The sequence below is a fragment of the Ambystoma mexicanum genome, chromosome 1p (assembly GCF_040938575.1).
Source record: "Ambystoma mexicanum isolate Mex_15411 chromosome 1p, UKY_AmexF1_1, whole genome shotgun sequence".
NCBI lineage: Eukaryota > Metazoa > Chordata > Amphibia > Caudata > Ambystomatidae > Ambystoma > Ambystoma mexicanum.
Genome location: NC_090921.1, coordinates 845,257,768 through 845,274,318, shown reverse-complemented (window position 1 = coordinate 845,274,318; position 16,551 = coordinate 845,257,768). Strand labels below are relative to the sequence as shown.

Here is a 16,551-nt window from a genome sequence, read left to right as displayed (position 1 = left end):
ATCATGGTGCAGTATAGGAAGGTACAGTGCACCCTGATGGCAGTGGTGACCTTGTCTTTATTTTTTGAGGAGTACTTGCGGTATGTGACAGCACAATTATGGACTGTTAATCCACATGATGTGACCCCAGTACAGATTACATGAAGTCAGGAGCAGTACTCCCAAGGTTGCAGCAGTATCCATTGTCAAGGGAAGCAGGGGAAGGGATGAAGGGCACTATTCAGACTCTATTAGAGCAAGGGGTCATTGTGCCATCCATGCCCCCATGTAATACGGCCATATACCCAGTCAAGAAAGCAACACGGGGTAGTTGGAGAATGATCCAGGATCTACATCCTCTTAATGACAAGTGCAGAAGGAGTTACAGGTAGTCCCAAATCAGACATTCCTATGACAGCGACATATTTCACAGTGGTGGATTTAAAGAATGCGTTCTTCTCAATCCCACTTCACCCTGGCTCATGGTATCTCACTGCATTTATGCATGGTCAACGGCACTTTGAGCACACAAAATTACATCAAGGGTACTGTGAAAATCCAAGTATTTTCAATAGAGTACTGCATGTCGACTTGGGAAATATTCAGGTGACTAGCACAATCATCGAGTATGTGGATGATCTGCAAGTGTGTAGTGAAAATGAACAACAGTGCAGGAGGGATTCTGTTGCATTATTGCAATTGTTGGCTCACAAAGGGTACAAGGCAGATAAAAAGAAGCTACTATACTGCCAACAGGCGGTACTATACCTGGGACAACTCATTTCTACAAATGAGAAAATAATATCACCAGATAGGGCGGCGGCAGTACGCGCCACCCCTAGGCCCAGTAATTTCAAGGAAATGCAACCAGTTTTGGGATTATGTAATTATTGTAGGGCATGGATCCTAGACTTTGTAGCCTACACAAGGCCACTGTTACAAAGTCTCAGAGAAGGACAGAAGACAAAAATGGTAAATTGGAATAGACTGAAGAAATGACTAGACAATTTGAGGACTTGAAAGAAGCCATTTGCACGGACCCTGTTTTAGCAGGGTGTGGATTACACACAGGAGTTTTATTTATTTTCACACTCTGATGGACGGCTCATGACAGCAGTATTGACGCAAAAGAGCACAATGGGCCACAAGCCATTGGCCTATTATAGTGGGATGCTCGATTCAGTCATGCAGGGCCAATTTGCATGCGAACATGCACTTGCAACGGCTGCATTTGCAATAGAGAATAGTTCTACAATTCTCATGGGGTACTGTGTTACCTTGTTTGTGGAACATTCACTATTCGCCATTTTGGAAATATCTAGATAGACCTTGACAGCTCAGAGATTCTCTGCATATGAGATTATGATATCCAAACCTCATATTCATATAGTAAGGTGTAAGACAGTGAATCCTGCCACATTTTTGACAGAGGCATCCACTGATGATGACCTGAAAGTGCATGACTGTGTTACATACGAGGGTGAAGTGGAGGGTACATCTAAAGCTAGAGACAGTGCATTGACAGAAGGAAAGACACTATATGTTTGATAAATCTTTTTTTATTGGTTTATTGAACAAAGAACAAGAGAAAAAAGAGACGGTAGCACATTCAACGTGAGTACACAAAAGACATTAGGAGATCCAACATTGAGGTCATAGTAGATAGCAGTGCATAACATAACTCTAGTCACCACTCTGTGTGGTACCGCAGGGAGGGTGGGGGTCGAGAATCTGCACCGCCCGCCCAGTGGCCACGTGAGGCGTCGCCGCTGGCCCTTGTTATGGCCTTAACTTCTATGTTCCCCATTTTCCCCATATTTTCTGAAATTTACGGGGGGAACCCCTTGCATTGTAAATTCGCCTCTCCAGGGAGGTGCATCTGTCCATTTCATTGGACCATCTGTCAATGGTTATCCTGTCCCCCGAGCCCCATGTGGCTGCCGTGAGTCTCTTTCCCGCACCAAGTGCCACTCCTAGAAATATTCTTTCGTGTTTATTGAGGTCCGTTTCGCCTCCTATACCTAGCAGGATAAGTTTAGGGTCTCTCGGGATTGTGGTGCCCAGTATTCCGGAGAGGCGGAGTAAACACGTGGTCCAGAACTCCTGTAGCACCCCGCATTCCCACAACATGTGGTAGAAGGTACCCTCTGTTCTTTTGCATCGGGTACATTCTGCGTTGTCGTCCCTCCCCCAAGTGGCCATTTGCGTTCTGGAATAGTAAGACCTGTGTAGGATTCGGAGCTGAATCAGCCGGAGTTTGGCGTCGATCCCAATTTCCCGTGGGGACATCAGGGCTTCCACCCACTCTTCTGTCTCCAGTCGCCCTAGGTCCTGTGGGTCATCAACAATTGACTAGGAAACAGGACAGAAGCATCCAGGGGTGGCAGTGGTGCATGGTAAAGGGGGGAGCATGAAGTTCTAATCATGAAAAAATTACCTATGCATTATTCGGCTCAGGCAGTGGAACTTGTCGCTCTTATTGACAGCCTCTCAAGGGCAGTGCGTCACCATCTACTCAGACTCAGCATATTTCACGACAACAGTGCATGCAGGTCTGTCTCTGTGGAAGAGGAGAGGGTTTTGGAGGGCAGACGCCTCTACAGTGCAGCATACAAGGCTGTTGGAAGAAATGATTGTAGCCTTAACATGGCCCTCTGCTGTGGCAGTGGTCAAATGTGCTGCCCATACTAATGCCACAGATGAAATCTCTAGAGGCAACACAGCTGCAGACCATGTGGCCAAATTGGCAGCCTATCTCCCAGATACAATGCTCAATGCTAACAGAGTGTACAGTGACCACCTCTGTAGAGAGCGAGACCACAGTTCCATACACAGCATTGTCTATATCACAGATCATAGTTTTGCAAGGGAAAGAGCCAGAGGAGGAAAAGGAGCTATGGTTGCGAAAGGGATGCAAACAGTCTCCCACTGATCTATTGTGGAGGCAGGAGAGTTCTGGGAAGGTGGTGATGTCCCAAGAATTACTCTCTGTGGCATTTGAGCAATTCCATTTCCCCTCCCACAGCTCCAAACAACATATTGTGGCAGATATTCAGGCGGGCTGGTTTGTACCAAGCCTCCAGAGCATTTAAAAAAAAGCAATGCACTGTCTGACATACCAATGTTTCAGTACAGGGATGACATTGTGGACATTAAGAGCTACATTACCTCGCCCTATAGGGCCATTCTGCGAACTGAATATAGATTGTGCAGATATGGGGGTGCAATGGATATAGGTACCTTATTGTGGTGGTTTGCCCCTTTTCAAGGTGGGTGGAGGCAGGACAATGTGCAGCATGGTTCTTGATCAGAGAGGTGTTTCCACAATGGGGCATGTACAAAATACTGAGATCAGATAATGGCTCACATTTCTTTAATGCTCTATTTCAGCATGTTGCAAAAATGGCTGTGGACACAAAATATCATGGAAAAGGGCTGTGGTTTTGCCACTGCAATCCATGTAAAGGATGCGGGGGACACCCCTGCAACCCTGGGACCCATTATACCATTTAAGGGCAGCGGGGGACACCCATGCAACCCCCGCTCCCCATAAATGGTGTAATGAGGTACAACTTTAACGGGTCAAACCATGGCATTTTTGCTGTGATTTTTTGTACAGGTGTCATTTTTGACGCGATTATACCACTGCATACCCCCATTCTTTTCTCCCCCATTCTAAAGCACTACTGGTTTGGGTGCTTGTGAAACCATCTCTGAGAGGCCCTAAGGGGGAGGTATTGAGGACTGAGGACATCAGTCTGTTAAACAGAGGGCATTCACCTATAGATTAATTGTCGTTATAAGATTGTCTGGACATAGGGCCTGGACTCATAGGTTATTCTGAAACAGGCTGAATTTGTAGATAAAACTGCACGTATACCTGGTGTGTAAACCGCCTTGAGGAGTGCAGTAAAATTAGAGATATTACAGTATTGAAGTGAGTACTAGAAACAATGATAACGTTTTAATTAAAATGGCCCCTAAACTTCGATCTCAAAAAGGGAAAAAGAATAAGATTGCAAATGGTGTAACACCCTTGAATAACACTGTAGGCCAAAAGATTGGGGGGGGGGAGTAAAAGAGGGGAATCGGAAACCCCTAAATTGGAACAACATAAGATCTTGGAGTTCTTGACCAAAAAGCAGGCGGGAAGGAATGTGTGAATGATGAGCTGCCTCAGTTATCAGAGAGTAGTTCTACAGGAGAAATGATTGATAACAACTCATTGCTAAACCTATGTAAGGATTTCAGGAGAAAATCTATGGGGGAGTCGATAGGTGGAAACCCACACTTAAATACTGATTTATTACTCATTAAGCAGATGCATGACATTCACCGGCACTCAATAGGGCTCCCTTTGTGTGGAGGCGGATCTCTGAATAAAAGTATGGAATATACTACTGAGATGAATAACATAATTGGAACTAATTTGTCCATGACCCCAAATTTGGAGGAATTAGTAGAGGATAATTCCCCGAGAGAAGATATAGAATCTAGATCATGGGAAGAATCAGATTTAGCTGAGGAAAATATTCCTTGATAACCACAGTGTATATCTTTTAGGGATATGCACAAAAATTATGAATGGGCAACAGCTACTCAAAAACATGGTGGCGCTGCTAAATGAAAATATAAAAACTGTTAGTATGCATGCACATGGTGAAAACCATGGAGAATATGACGAAATTAAAGAAAGCACACAGATAGTTATGGCAGATAAGTTGAGTGCACTTTGTATGTTGGTAAATGAAAACAATGGGGGGAAAAGGATGATTATATTGAAATGTTGAATTCACATATAAAAGAAACAGAGTTTGAAAGTAGTAGAATGAATAAAAAGGATGATGTTGTGGAAATCACCCATTCCCAAAGATATAAAAGAAGGGCACATCGTAAAAAAAAAATGTTTAAAAGGAAATATAACCAAAGCAATAAAACCCCAAAAAAAGAAAGTGAATAAAAAGAATAGTATTGCTCTAGCAGAGACCTCCCTAAATGACATGGAATGTATAGAGGTGGCAAATAGGTTTGATCTTAACCTGAATAATAATCAGCTGGTTGAGAAAAAGCCAAGTCTAAATGAGAGGGGTATAAAGAAGTGGCTTAAGAGTAGGGACAAGAGAGATGACCAAGAGAGGGGACCTCTTAAAGAAGCAATTGATGTTCTAAGTGATCAATGTGAGATACCTATAGTAGTACCTACTGACCAAAGTGTACCTGCTGCCATCGCTGGAGGTCAGCGAGGTGAGGGTTAGGTTTCTTGATGTACTGATACATATGGACAGGGTGGTATTAAACACTAGAGGAAAAGCAATATATTGAAGGGAAATGGAGAGATTGGCAATGAGCAGCAATAGGTATATAAAAGAGAGAATTAAGGAGTGTAAAAAAGAGGAGGATGATGAAAGGGGGTTTAATAAAGGGAAGAGCATAACAATAATAGAAAAAGCCCCCAAAGACGATGGCCCCTTTTCAAATCGCTGCTGGTTGCTTAAAAGCCTACATAAAATACCTAAATTACAATGTATCAGAACCCCAGAAATAGAATGGGTCATACTGCCAGAGGTCGGAAGCTGGGAAAATTGGTCCATTATACAATTTGTCTTGGCAGTTATAGTGGAGTTCTATTTTGATAATTTGAGAGAACTATGGAATAAAGATTTTGAAATCATAGGGACTCATTACAAATCAGGCGGTCCGGAAATAATGGTGGCGGTAAACACGCCGCCACCGTTGTTTCCGGACCACCTGATCCCGACTCCTGCAGGCGGAAGGTGATGTTCCCACCAGGTCTGACCTGGCGGGTTTAACACCACCCGCCTGCAGGCGGACGAGGAAACACCGGCAGCATCACGAGATGCTGCCGGTGTTTCCATGATCCCCATTCCCATTGAGTCCCATAGGACTCAATGGGAATGGGGATTTACACCATTCCGCCTCCGTGATTCCCGGGAAACCGGGTTTGTAATGCCCCGGTAATTCCGTAAATCATGGAGGCGGAATGGTAATACGAGTCCGGCGGTAACCAGGCGGTTTTACTGCCTCGGTTCCCTTCAGACTCGTAATGAGGCCCATAATATGCAATAATGTTGGTAATGGTATGGAGGTTAAAAGTAACAACTTAATGCAACCCAATAGTTTGGATAGAAGACAGCTAAATAGTGAACAATTGGAGAGATGGTTTCCCGATGAAAATTACATATTCGAATGGTGATATAAGCAGGAGGAATCAGCTCTAATCATAGTCTCTTAGGATAGTAGGGGATTTAACTCTATTATACATAAGGATAGTATTGCCCTTCTGAGAAGAAGTAACATATTCGCACTACAAGAGACCTGGGCTTGTAGTGCGAGAGAGCCAAATGGGAAATCAGCTGTAGGCAGAAACACTGCGGCATGTAAACACAACCGCGTTGTGTTTCTGCCTGCCTTGGCTTTCACTTTGGGTCTCCGGTGCTCCCCTGGGGGTCATTGGTCTATCCAAGAAGCAAAGACTGTATTCGATTGTTTATTCACCAAATCATGGAGGATTTTCATTTGTGGTGCACCATTGGGTAGAATTATCTTACGGAACATTGACAAGGTATTCCAGGTAACCTTTGCATTTATTGAAATTAGTCCCAGTTCATATCTCACCACAGCAGAAGGTATCCCCTTGGCCACTTTAAAGATTCTGCCGCAGAAAATATTTTCAAGGTTATCCCACAAGGTAGCAGGACATCCAAAGGCAGTTTCTGCACCATAGATTAACAATGGCACAGCCTTTTGTTTATAAAACTTAATGTGGGTACCAATGAGAACTTACCATATTTTTTATCAAGGGCTGAGGCTTGGGCACTTAGTTGTCGACATTTAGGTTTAGTTTTTTCAACCCAAATTTGGTCGTTTATGTTAGAATTCAGCCACATGCTTAAATATTTTAACTGTTTTACTTGTTGCAGTGGTTCGCCATCAAGAAACCATTTGAACTTCTTAGATGCCCGTTTGGTAAGATCTTGTAGTGTTAGAACGACAGATTTGCTTGGATTTATATGCAAACCATTTTCGCCAACGTAGTGCTCCAACGCATGAAGTTTCCTTTGTAAACCAATAGGCATGAGATCCATTAACACTAGATCATCTGCATAAAGGATCCAATTCAGGGCAGAATCATCTATTTTTGGATCAAATCCTTTTGTTTTTTCAAAAATTTCACCGACGTCGGAGATGAAAGCATTGAAAATTATAGCTGCCAGTGGGCACCCTTGTTTTACCCCACAGAAGGTTTGAATGGGTTTTGACAGAGTGCCATTTTCCTTAGGGACGGAAATAGGTTTGGACACAGGATGTTGGACGTTATAGGACATCCTGACAGAGTCCTTGGTGTTTTGTTCAGGTAGGGCAACCCCTCATAGAAATAGGGCATGATAGGATTTTCCTTTTCTTTATTTTTATAAGTCTTTGTAAACAAGCGTGCCACCACTGCGTCAGACTCATACGTCTGTACCCTTACATAAGATATAAAATCCAGCCATGTCATCACAGGACTTCAGGGCAGATCTGGGAGTAGCATTTGATAATAGATATTTCCTGCATGGAAAATGATCAGTGCAGGATCCACAGCCATGGAAAGATGACATTAAAAATGTTGTTAAAAATGTGGGTACAGATATTTGGGCACCAGGTGGCCTGCTAGATGATAACAGAGCGGGGTCTGGGAAACTCTCTACCAGCACGAACACAGCCCATTGACTTGTTCTTGGGTGGATGGCCCCTGGAGAGTCTCAACCAATTCTTTAGCTCACTGTTCTTTTCACAGAGAAGAAATGTCCCCGCATATCAGTCTTTGTCCTGCCCTGGGGCAGTCCAGCACCGAAATGCTAGGTAATTTTCCTCTGAACAAGAGTACCACAGCAACCCCATACACGTGTTTCAGCCTAGTTGGGCATCATCATTGAGGTGAAGCTGTGCCTCTCTAAGAGCAGTGAGCAAGGGGTACACGTCTGGATTGCCCTGGTAACTTAGGGTAAGACCCAAAGTTACTTGGTATGCAAAACAGAGGGGGGTCTGGGAAACTCTCTACCAGAACAAACACAGCCCATTGACTTGTTCTTGGGTGGATGGCCCCTGGCAGAGTCTCAACCAAGTCTTTAGCTCACTGTTCTTTTCACATAGAAGAAATGTCCCCGCATATCAGTCTTTGTCCTGCCCTGGGGCAGTCCAGCACCGAAATGCTGGGCAATTCACCTCTGAACAAGAGTACCACAGCAACCCCATACATGTGTTTCAGCCTAGTTGGGGATCATCAGTGAGGTGAAGCTGTGTCTCTCTAAGAGCAGTGAGCAAGGAGTCCACGTCTGGATTCCCCTGGTAACTTAGGGTAAGACCCAAAGTTACTTGGTATGCAAAACAGAGGGGGGGTCTGGATAACTCTCTACCAGAACAAACACAGCCCATTGACTTGTTCTTGGGTGGATGGCCCCTGGCAGAGTCTCAACCAAGTCTTTAGCTCACTGTTCTTTTCACATAGAAGAAATGTCCCCGCATATCAGTCTTTGTCCTGCCCTGGGGCAGTCCAGCACCGAAATGCTAGGCAATTCACCTCTGAACAAGAGTACCACAGCAACCCCATACATGTGTTTCAGCCTAGTTGGGGATCATCAGTGAGGTGAAGCTGTGTCTCTCTAAGAGCAGTGAGCAAGGAGTCCACGTCTGGATTCCCCTGGTAACTTAGGGTGAGACCCAAAGTTACTTGGTATGCAAAAGAGAAGGGGGTCTGGAAAACTCTCTACCAGCACAAACACAGCCCATTGACTTGTTCTTGGGTGGATGGCCCCTGGGAGATTCTCAACCAAGTCTTTAGCTCACTGTTCTTTTCACAGAGAAGAAATGTCTCCGCATATCAGTTTTTGTCCTGCCCTGGGGCAGTCCAGCACCGAAATGCAAGCCAATTCTCCTCTGAACAAGAGTACCACAGCAACCCCCATACACGTGTTTCAGCCTAGTCGGGCATCAACAGTGAGGTGAAGCTGTGCCTCTCTAAGAGCAGTGAGCAAGGGGTCCACGTCTGGATTTCCCTGGTAACTTAGGGTGAGACCCAAAGTTACTTGGTATGCAAAACAGAGGGGGGTCTGGGAAACTCTCTACCAGCACAAACACAGCCCATTTACTTGTTCTTGGGTGGATGGGCCCTGGGAGAGTCTCAACCAAGACTCTAGCTCATTGTTGTTTTCAAAGAGAAGAAATTTCCCTGCATATCAGTCTTTGTCCTGCTAGATGATGCCTTACAGAATGTGTACTTGACCTTCACAGCTCCAGAGGAAAAGCAATTAATAATGAACTTTAATTTTCTGCGCACTGAGGTAGGTCAGAAGAAGGAGGAGGGGGCAATGTGTTGGCATTCTTACTAATTAATCTATTGAAATAACAAATACGAGGCACGTCTATGCCTTACAAAAGAAGGTTTACTCCAGTTTCGACTTCATCTTTATCTCTCCATTCTGATCTATGCACCCTATCAGACTCTGGAGGCAAGGAGGATGTCTAACATACTTTTGAAATGGTCCCCGAGCCATGACACATCTTCAGCCAGCCCTGCTCTCACAATAAATGCACTTTAAATAAAGGCAAACAAGGGCTACGACAGGAATGATGCATCATTAATTAAAAACTGCTGCATTCACTTGTCAAACGCAGGAAGGTTTTTATCAAATAAACGGAACCTTAATGCTAACAGGTGGAGCTTTTAATCTGGCTCATCTGAAACTCCATATTGAATAATGGCAAACACGAAGTAACACGTTGATGTTGAGCTATTGTGTGAAAAAATGATGCCTTCACGTGTCAAACATGTGCTCGCTCTATGTAGCATCGGTCTCCACTCCATCTCTCGGCTGTTCCTGACCACTACAAACATGCTAATTATGCTAACGAACAAACGTCTCCTGTTTATCTCTTACCTGATGGTAAGATCGATATTGAGGGCGGCAAGGGTGGGTCTGTATAGATGAGAGGTTTTCCCACTGTGTACCTCCATGTCTGTCTGTACCGTCCGCAGGCTTCCCGCTCCTATACCCGTCACTTCCATAATTAACGCCCGCCCCCGTGCCTGTCATTCCTCCATCGCTCCCAGAGCCAGAACCAATAGAAATGGTCGCTCGTTGGACCAATGGGAGCAGGCTATGACCGAAAGCTGCCCTGAGGGCGCAGTTGAGGGCAAAAAACACTAGTGCCTCGGCAGTGGCACGAAGAGGGGGAGGAGGAAGAGGAGGAGAGGCACACACGTCAAGTTCCGCAGCCTAGAATGGCTTCGGGGGATCTTTACGAGGTACGCACGACATATGAGGCTCTGTACCGCTACTGTAGGGAGATCCGCGCGGTGAGAGGGCTGCGTTGCAGAGGGGATGTATGGGAGCCCCGCCGGAGTTACTGTAGAACGGAGGCAATATTGTACATAGGCCCTGGGAAAAGCTTTCAGTCGCTGTAGCGGAGAATTCCTGATGGGTAGAGTGCATAAAGTCCAGGTAAAGTCAGTGCCAGACCTGCGCATCTGAATTTGTGGCGAGGGCAAAGCGGAGGACGCCTTCTGCTTGCTGCTGCTGTGGGATGCATCCGCGCCGTTTGGTTATGAGTTTTAAGTAGGTGAAAAGATAGTAACGTCACATTCTGCCTTCAGTCTTGGAATGCTCCCGTAGGTTTGGTTGCGAGCAGTACAGTATTTCTCAGAAATGCATCGCGTCTGGCTGGCAAGCAAGCAACCCCTATCAAAGTTTGGGATGCTCTTGCGTTGGCATGGGGCATCGTTCAGCCTATCTATCTCTTTTCAAAGCAACAGTATCTGTCACATGTTTATTGCGCGCCGGTGCTATTGCTTCAAACGTTACTGGAGGTCTAATGGGCAAACGATAAACCAAATGCATGACGAACGACTGCTGGTTCTGAGAACGCCGAATGCAATAGAGCATTTAAAGTAATGCATGCAGTTGCCAAGATGAGCCTATTTTAGTTATATTGCTTCTTATTATGACAGTTTACTTGCAAATTGATATTTATAGAATTGGTGCATCGGGACAAGAAGAGGACTGTCACTTGGATAAAATATTCCCTGGTATTATATCAACTGCAGGCAGATTTCCCCCAGAAACAGCCAGTTGTTTTCTCGTCTGCTGCTTGATGTAGGCATGTTTGTCTGCTTCCACTTTCACAATGAATAGGTGTTTGTGGTGTTCTGTTCAAATTATATTTGTCGGCCTTTACATTAAAGGGTGTGCCTACTCGCACGCCTTTGAGAATGGGTATTTTGTGTGCACGGTGTTGCTGTTAATGTGTGAAATGTATATGCACTTTTTGGTTTTGGGACTGGCAAAGATGACTCCAAACCAACCTTGTAGTGTACGTTAATCAGTATGTGTCGTGTTAACTGGACCACTAAATGGTGCAGAATAAACTCATTTTCTTATTGCATATGCCTTTTAACGTTGGAAATAAACGATATACGTCGACTACATTTACAGAGGGGAGAGGGATGTTGATGGAATGTATTGTTTGGAAAACTGTATTGACTATTGCTGATCGCATATTGTTTGACTATTGCGAATTTGGGTTTTCAGTGACATCTCATCACAATATAGTTTGCCATATTCTAATATAGTTTCTGCAGTTGTCAAGGCAGACTGTTTAGGATTCTTCAAATCTGTGCTGCGAAAGTCGTGAGCAATTGGATGCATACTAGCGTTTGTCTTGTCTGTCATCCCCCGCCCTGAATGCCTTCAGAAAATCGGATGCTAATTGCCCATCAACCATATTTGTATGATTTACAATCTAAACTTTAAGCCCACAAAAGTGCATGTATTTTTATTTAAAGTTTCCTTAAGTGCATTTGGATGACTCGAGTTATTCTCAGTCTAGTAAGGGGAAAGTGACACAATGGACGTTCTCACCATTGACTCCCTGATTTAGTGTTCTTATTGGTTGATATAACACCCGCCGCAGCTCTACAAGCCTTCCGCTGTGGTGGAATGTGCTCCCCCAAAAAAGTGTGTTGTCATTAATATAATGAGTGGTAATTCACCAAGACCAATGGAAATGCATGTATACGCGATTGAAGACCCCCACTATGAATCGTCACTATCCCACATTCAAACTAACGGTGAGTGAATGCAATTTTCACATCTGTACTTTGGGTTAATATCTTTCTTCGCATTTGCCTCAATACACCACTACTTCTATGATGTGTATTGTGGTATTCCCTTAAAGCATGTGCTCTAAATCCGTTTTGTGCCTATTCTGCTCCCCAACATCAGGCCAGTACGTGCCACAAAGATACAAAGGGAATACAAGTTGTGCATGTGTGACTCAAAGGCAATGGTGATGGTTTTCTGTTAACTAAATGACCACCACCAGTGTTGGAATTAAGCTCCCTAATTGGGAGATATATTTTGGTTGGTATAGTCATATTTCCATTACTCATTAAATGGATAACCCCTAATATACACTCCCACAATTCTGGGCATGAAACAGGCGGTTTGCTAAAAAACTGGAAAATATCTATTTCCAAATAGTACTTACATGTGACACATGTGAACAAGTATGCATGTTACACATTGCTTTAACTACCTTGATCTTATACTACTGATCTTATACTACTAAGATATAGAGCTCATGGTGTAAAATTTAAAAGATGCCTATATAAATGTTATTTAGAAGGGGAAGAGCAACTTCAAAGTAGCACCGTCACATAGCAGAAAAATATTTAACAAATAAAATTTTAAGTAATGTATTAATAACCTGTAAGTATACTTCCTCAATGCTGCCCAGAACGAGTCGAGTAAATGAACCTTTAATTTGGAGCTTTTGCAAACTAAATGTATATTTGCAAACTAAATGTACATAAGGCTTACATGGGGGGCGTGGCTTGGCGGCCATGAGCTGAGGAGCTGAATTCAGAAGCTCCCGCATGATCCGAGGAACAGATCTGGAAAGCTGGTAGAAAAATCCAGCAGGAAAGTAACAGAGTTGCGCGAAGGACTGGAGCCCAGCTGGCAGCAAATTCCGACAGAAATCAGTCCTGGTAGCGGCCAGAACGACGATTGCAGCGATCACCATGCCAACATAAAAAATGGCAGGTGCGACCAGGAATTCCGGCGGAGGAACCCTGTGAGGAAAACAAGAGAGGGCGAGGAGCAGGGAAGGCACCGTGCCGGTGGCACGCATTGCCTACGCAAGAAAGGAACAAGGAGATCAGGGCGTACCTTCCGGCTAGCGTGTGGGTAGCCCAGAGACATCCGGGGCCTGCCGTAGCAGACGCGGTCGCCACGCAGGGCAAAAAGAAGTGGACGCAAGCAAGGTGCTCCGCGCCGAGTAAAGGAAGCCGAGCGCCTCTATGGTGGAAGCGGGTGGCATGAACTGAAGGCAGAGAAGACAGCGGAAGACGCCTGCGGCCCTGGTCGGGGGACCTGCACCGACCCAGGACGGGAACGCAGCCTGTGCGAGGAAGAGTCCACTGCTCAGGGCAACAGGTCCGTGGGCGTGCCCGGGGGAGAGCGGTGCCAGGACCGCTGAGAGCCACCCCGGCGCCCAGCTGTAAGGAGCAGCAGATGGCACGACATAGTGCCGCAGGTACAGAGGGCAGCAGCCCGAAGTGAGTAACTGACACAACCGGAGGCCATACCGGGACCGGGGCTGTGCATGGGACTGTAAACACGAACGGAATGATACCGAATACAGGGGAGGACACAGCCCTGTAATGGACCCCAAAGGGCGAGGAGAACAGTAAGATGACGTAAGGCCACTGCAGCACCTCAGTAATGCAACGGCACTGTCACTGGCCGGTGCTGGCACACGGCGAAGCCGCAGGAGAACAGAAGGCGCCTGGAACGCCCAAGAGCATTAGCTTCCATAATAGGGGGCAAGACCTGCGTGCCCGCCACAAAGGTCTGATCGTTGTCGTCAGGGCCTCATAGCGGGCAGGACCGGGCCAGGCAGCTTATGGAAAAGGGGCAGCGGATACACCACGGGAGAGAAGCAAACTCGACAGAGAAGGGCAGCACGGAGCAACAGACCTTTCTGGACGGCGGCTTACTGGTGACATGCAACAGGTACTGACATGCCACTGGGGACCATCACGTGGCAGAGGGCTACACCAGAGGGGTTCTGACCCTCAAAGCACGACCACCATACATGGGGGGAGGGCACAGTCCAGTGCCTGATGCATTACGGTCCTTGCAGGTAGAGGAGCCCAGTGCAGACCTTTCGTGGATGCTAATGGAGCAGAGGCGAAGGCTGGTGGTTAGTGCGCACTATGGTGTGGCCCTGATGCGGGTGGCCACATAATCAGCTGTTACTGCACATAGCGGCAGGCCCCAGTGGCGAGCAGGGAAGACCAAGACCACAGGGAAATTCGGAACCAGGGGAAGAGGGGCGCGTACCACAGGCCTACCGTCCCAGGGCCGATCGCATCGGTGAGGCCCTGCGCCGGGCTAGCACGACAGTCAGGAAGAAGGAGAGGTGGAGTGACGCGACAGGAGCAGGGCAGAAGCGGACCCACTAGTTGCCGAAATTCACCAAGTGGGAGGCGGCCATGTAAGTGGGTACTGAATCGCTACGCCAATAGCAACTGGCACGTGGGAGGGCACAGCCCATTCACCCATAACAAGAAGGCTACCACCTCGCATGGAGACCACTAAGCTGGCAAACAAGATCATAAAGGGACAGTAAAGAACTGAGCGGAGCAAGGGTACCCCTGGCACACTCGGCACCAGATAAGGAATGACACAAGTCAGTACAGCATGATCGTACATTAAGAAGCAGCAAGTGGGTGTCGCATCCTGCGCAAACCCCAGTGCATACCGCACCACTGCAGTATCGCAGCCCGCAGTATTGCTTGGGCGGCGTGCAGAAACAGCGAAACCCCACCGGCAGGGTGTAAGGATAGAAGCCCAGGGACGGACTGAGTGGTAAGACACAAGAGAAAGAAGAAAGCCAGGGGAGCACACAAAGGCAGAAGAAGATACATCTGTGGGAAGCAACAGAAGAAGACGGCAACCAAGCCGACTATAAGCAACACGGCTAAGGGATAGAAGAAGAAGCTGGGGCCCTGACAGACGCACACGTGCCACTGGTACCGAAATGCTGGACAGAGAGGCGGCAAAGGCATACTAGCATGGAGGCATTTGCCAGGAAGAACGTGGAGCCTCAGGCCAAGGCACTGGAGGATAGTGCGAGTACCTCTAATCCCAAGCAGATGGGAAGAGGACCGGAGGAAGGCCCAATACTCAAAGCCATAGCAGCCCTTAAACATCACTGGTGCGCAAAATGGATGCAGTGATTGTAGATGTGGGACTCCTCGGGCAGGATGTGAGGAACCTGACTGAAAGGGTGACCACAGTGGAACGGGTACAAAGAACGGAAGATGGGGAAGGGAGAGCCCGGCGTAACATTGTGCGCAGAGCGGGGCTGCCAGAGGGGGAGGAAGGCAGAGACCCCACAAACTATGTAGAAAACTTACTACTTCAGAAAGTGGGGGCATGGAACTTATCCCAGGGCTTCGTAGTAGAGAGGGCACATAGCTTTAACCCGGAGACCCCGCCCAGGGGTACCCCCGAGACCCATGATAGCAAAAATCATGAACTTTAAGGACCAGGAGAAGATCTTGGTATTCTCAAGAGGGGGAGGAGTGATAACGAGGAATACTGCCAGGATAACCATCTACCTGGACTACACAGCAACTGGCCCAATTCTGGTCGACTAAGGACTGCCTCAGGGCGGCGGGATTGCGATTTATGCCACTATACCCCGCAAAATTGAAGGTGTTAAACAACAGAAGGTCACACATCTTTCAGATCACTGCAGACACTCACGAGTGGATGGACCAGCAAGGGATCCCGGACCAAAGAGGAGGAAACTGACAATGACAGAAATGCACCTTAATTGAGTAAAGTGGGACACTGATGAGGGGGACATGTTGAAGGGGCTAGCACCAGCAGTCCAATAAGATGGAGCCTGAGCCTCCAGCAGAGAACCACCAGACACCATAAGAAACCCCACAGAAGGACTGAATTTGTGAGGCCAGTTTTGAGGCATTTTGCTGCAGTGAGTGCGTCCATGGATAGGATGGTGACATGAGGAAAGGGCATGAGGAAAGCGGCAAAGCCTGAGCAGGGAGAGGATGGTTTTTCGTTTTGTTAATAGTTATAGTTAGTATGTGGGTAGGTTGGAGGAAGCACAAAGCAACACGAACATGGACAAAGCGCAAGAGGCTGGCCGGCGGGAATAAACCCTGGAGATAGCAGCCACAGCACTGCAACGAGAGGACGGAGCCCCAAAAATCCGTGCAGATAAAAATAAAGGAGGAGCGAGTCTGATACCACCCCTGGAGGTAGGGACTAGAGGAGAGAGTAAAGAGAAGATTGATTGCAAGGCACAAGATGGCAAATGGGCCCATGGACATGGACAGCCCGAGAGAAGTAGCAACTAAATGGGCCAAGAAGAAGCTGTAATAGTCACCTGGAATGTCAGGGGACTGAACGCCTACATCAAAAGGCTCCGGGTTTGCACCTGGTTCAATAGAGCGAGAGCCCAAATTGCAATGCTGCA

The 16,551-nt window shown here is 46.7% G+C and overlaps 1 protein-coding gene across 2 annotated transcripts in view; it reads left to right on the top strand.

The window, feature by feature from the left end:
- The first annotated feature begins 10,150 nt into the window (after positions 1-10,150).
- CDYL2 (chromodomain Y like 2) overlaps positions 10,151-16,551 on the top strand; it is a 990,342-nt gene continuing 983,941 nt past the window's right edge. The window contains exon 1 of one of the 2 annotated variants that reach the window (XM_069652860.1): positions 10,151-10,285. In XM_069652860.1, coding sequence (XP_069508961.1) covers positions 10,262-10,285 — 24 coding nt within the window. In that variant the 5' untranslated portion in view covers positions 10,151-10,261. The other variant, XM_069652864.1, reaches the window with a different exon arrangement.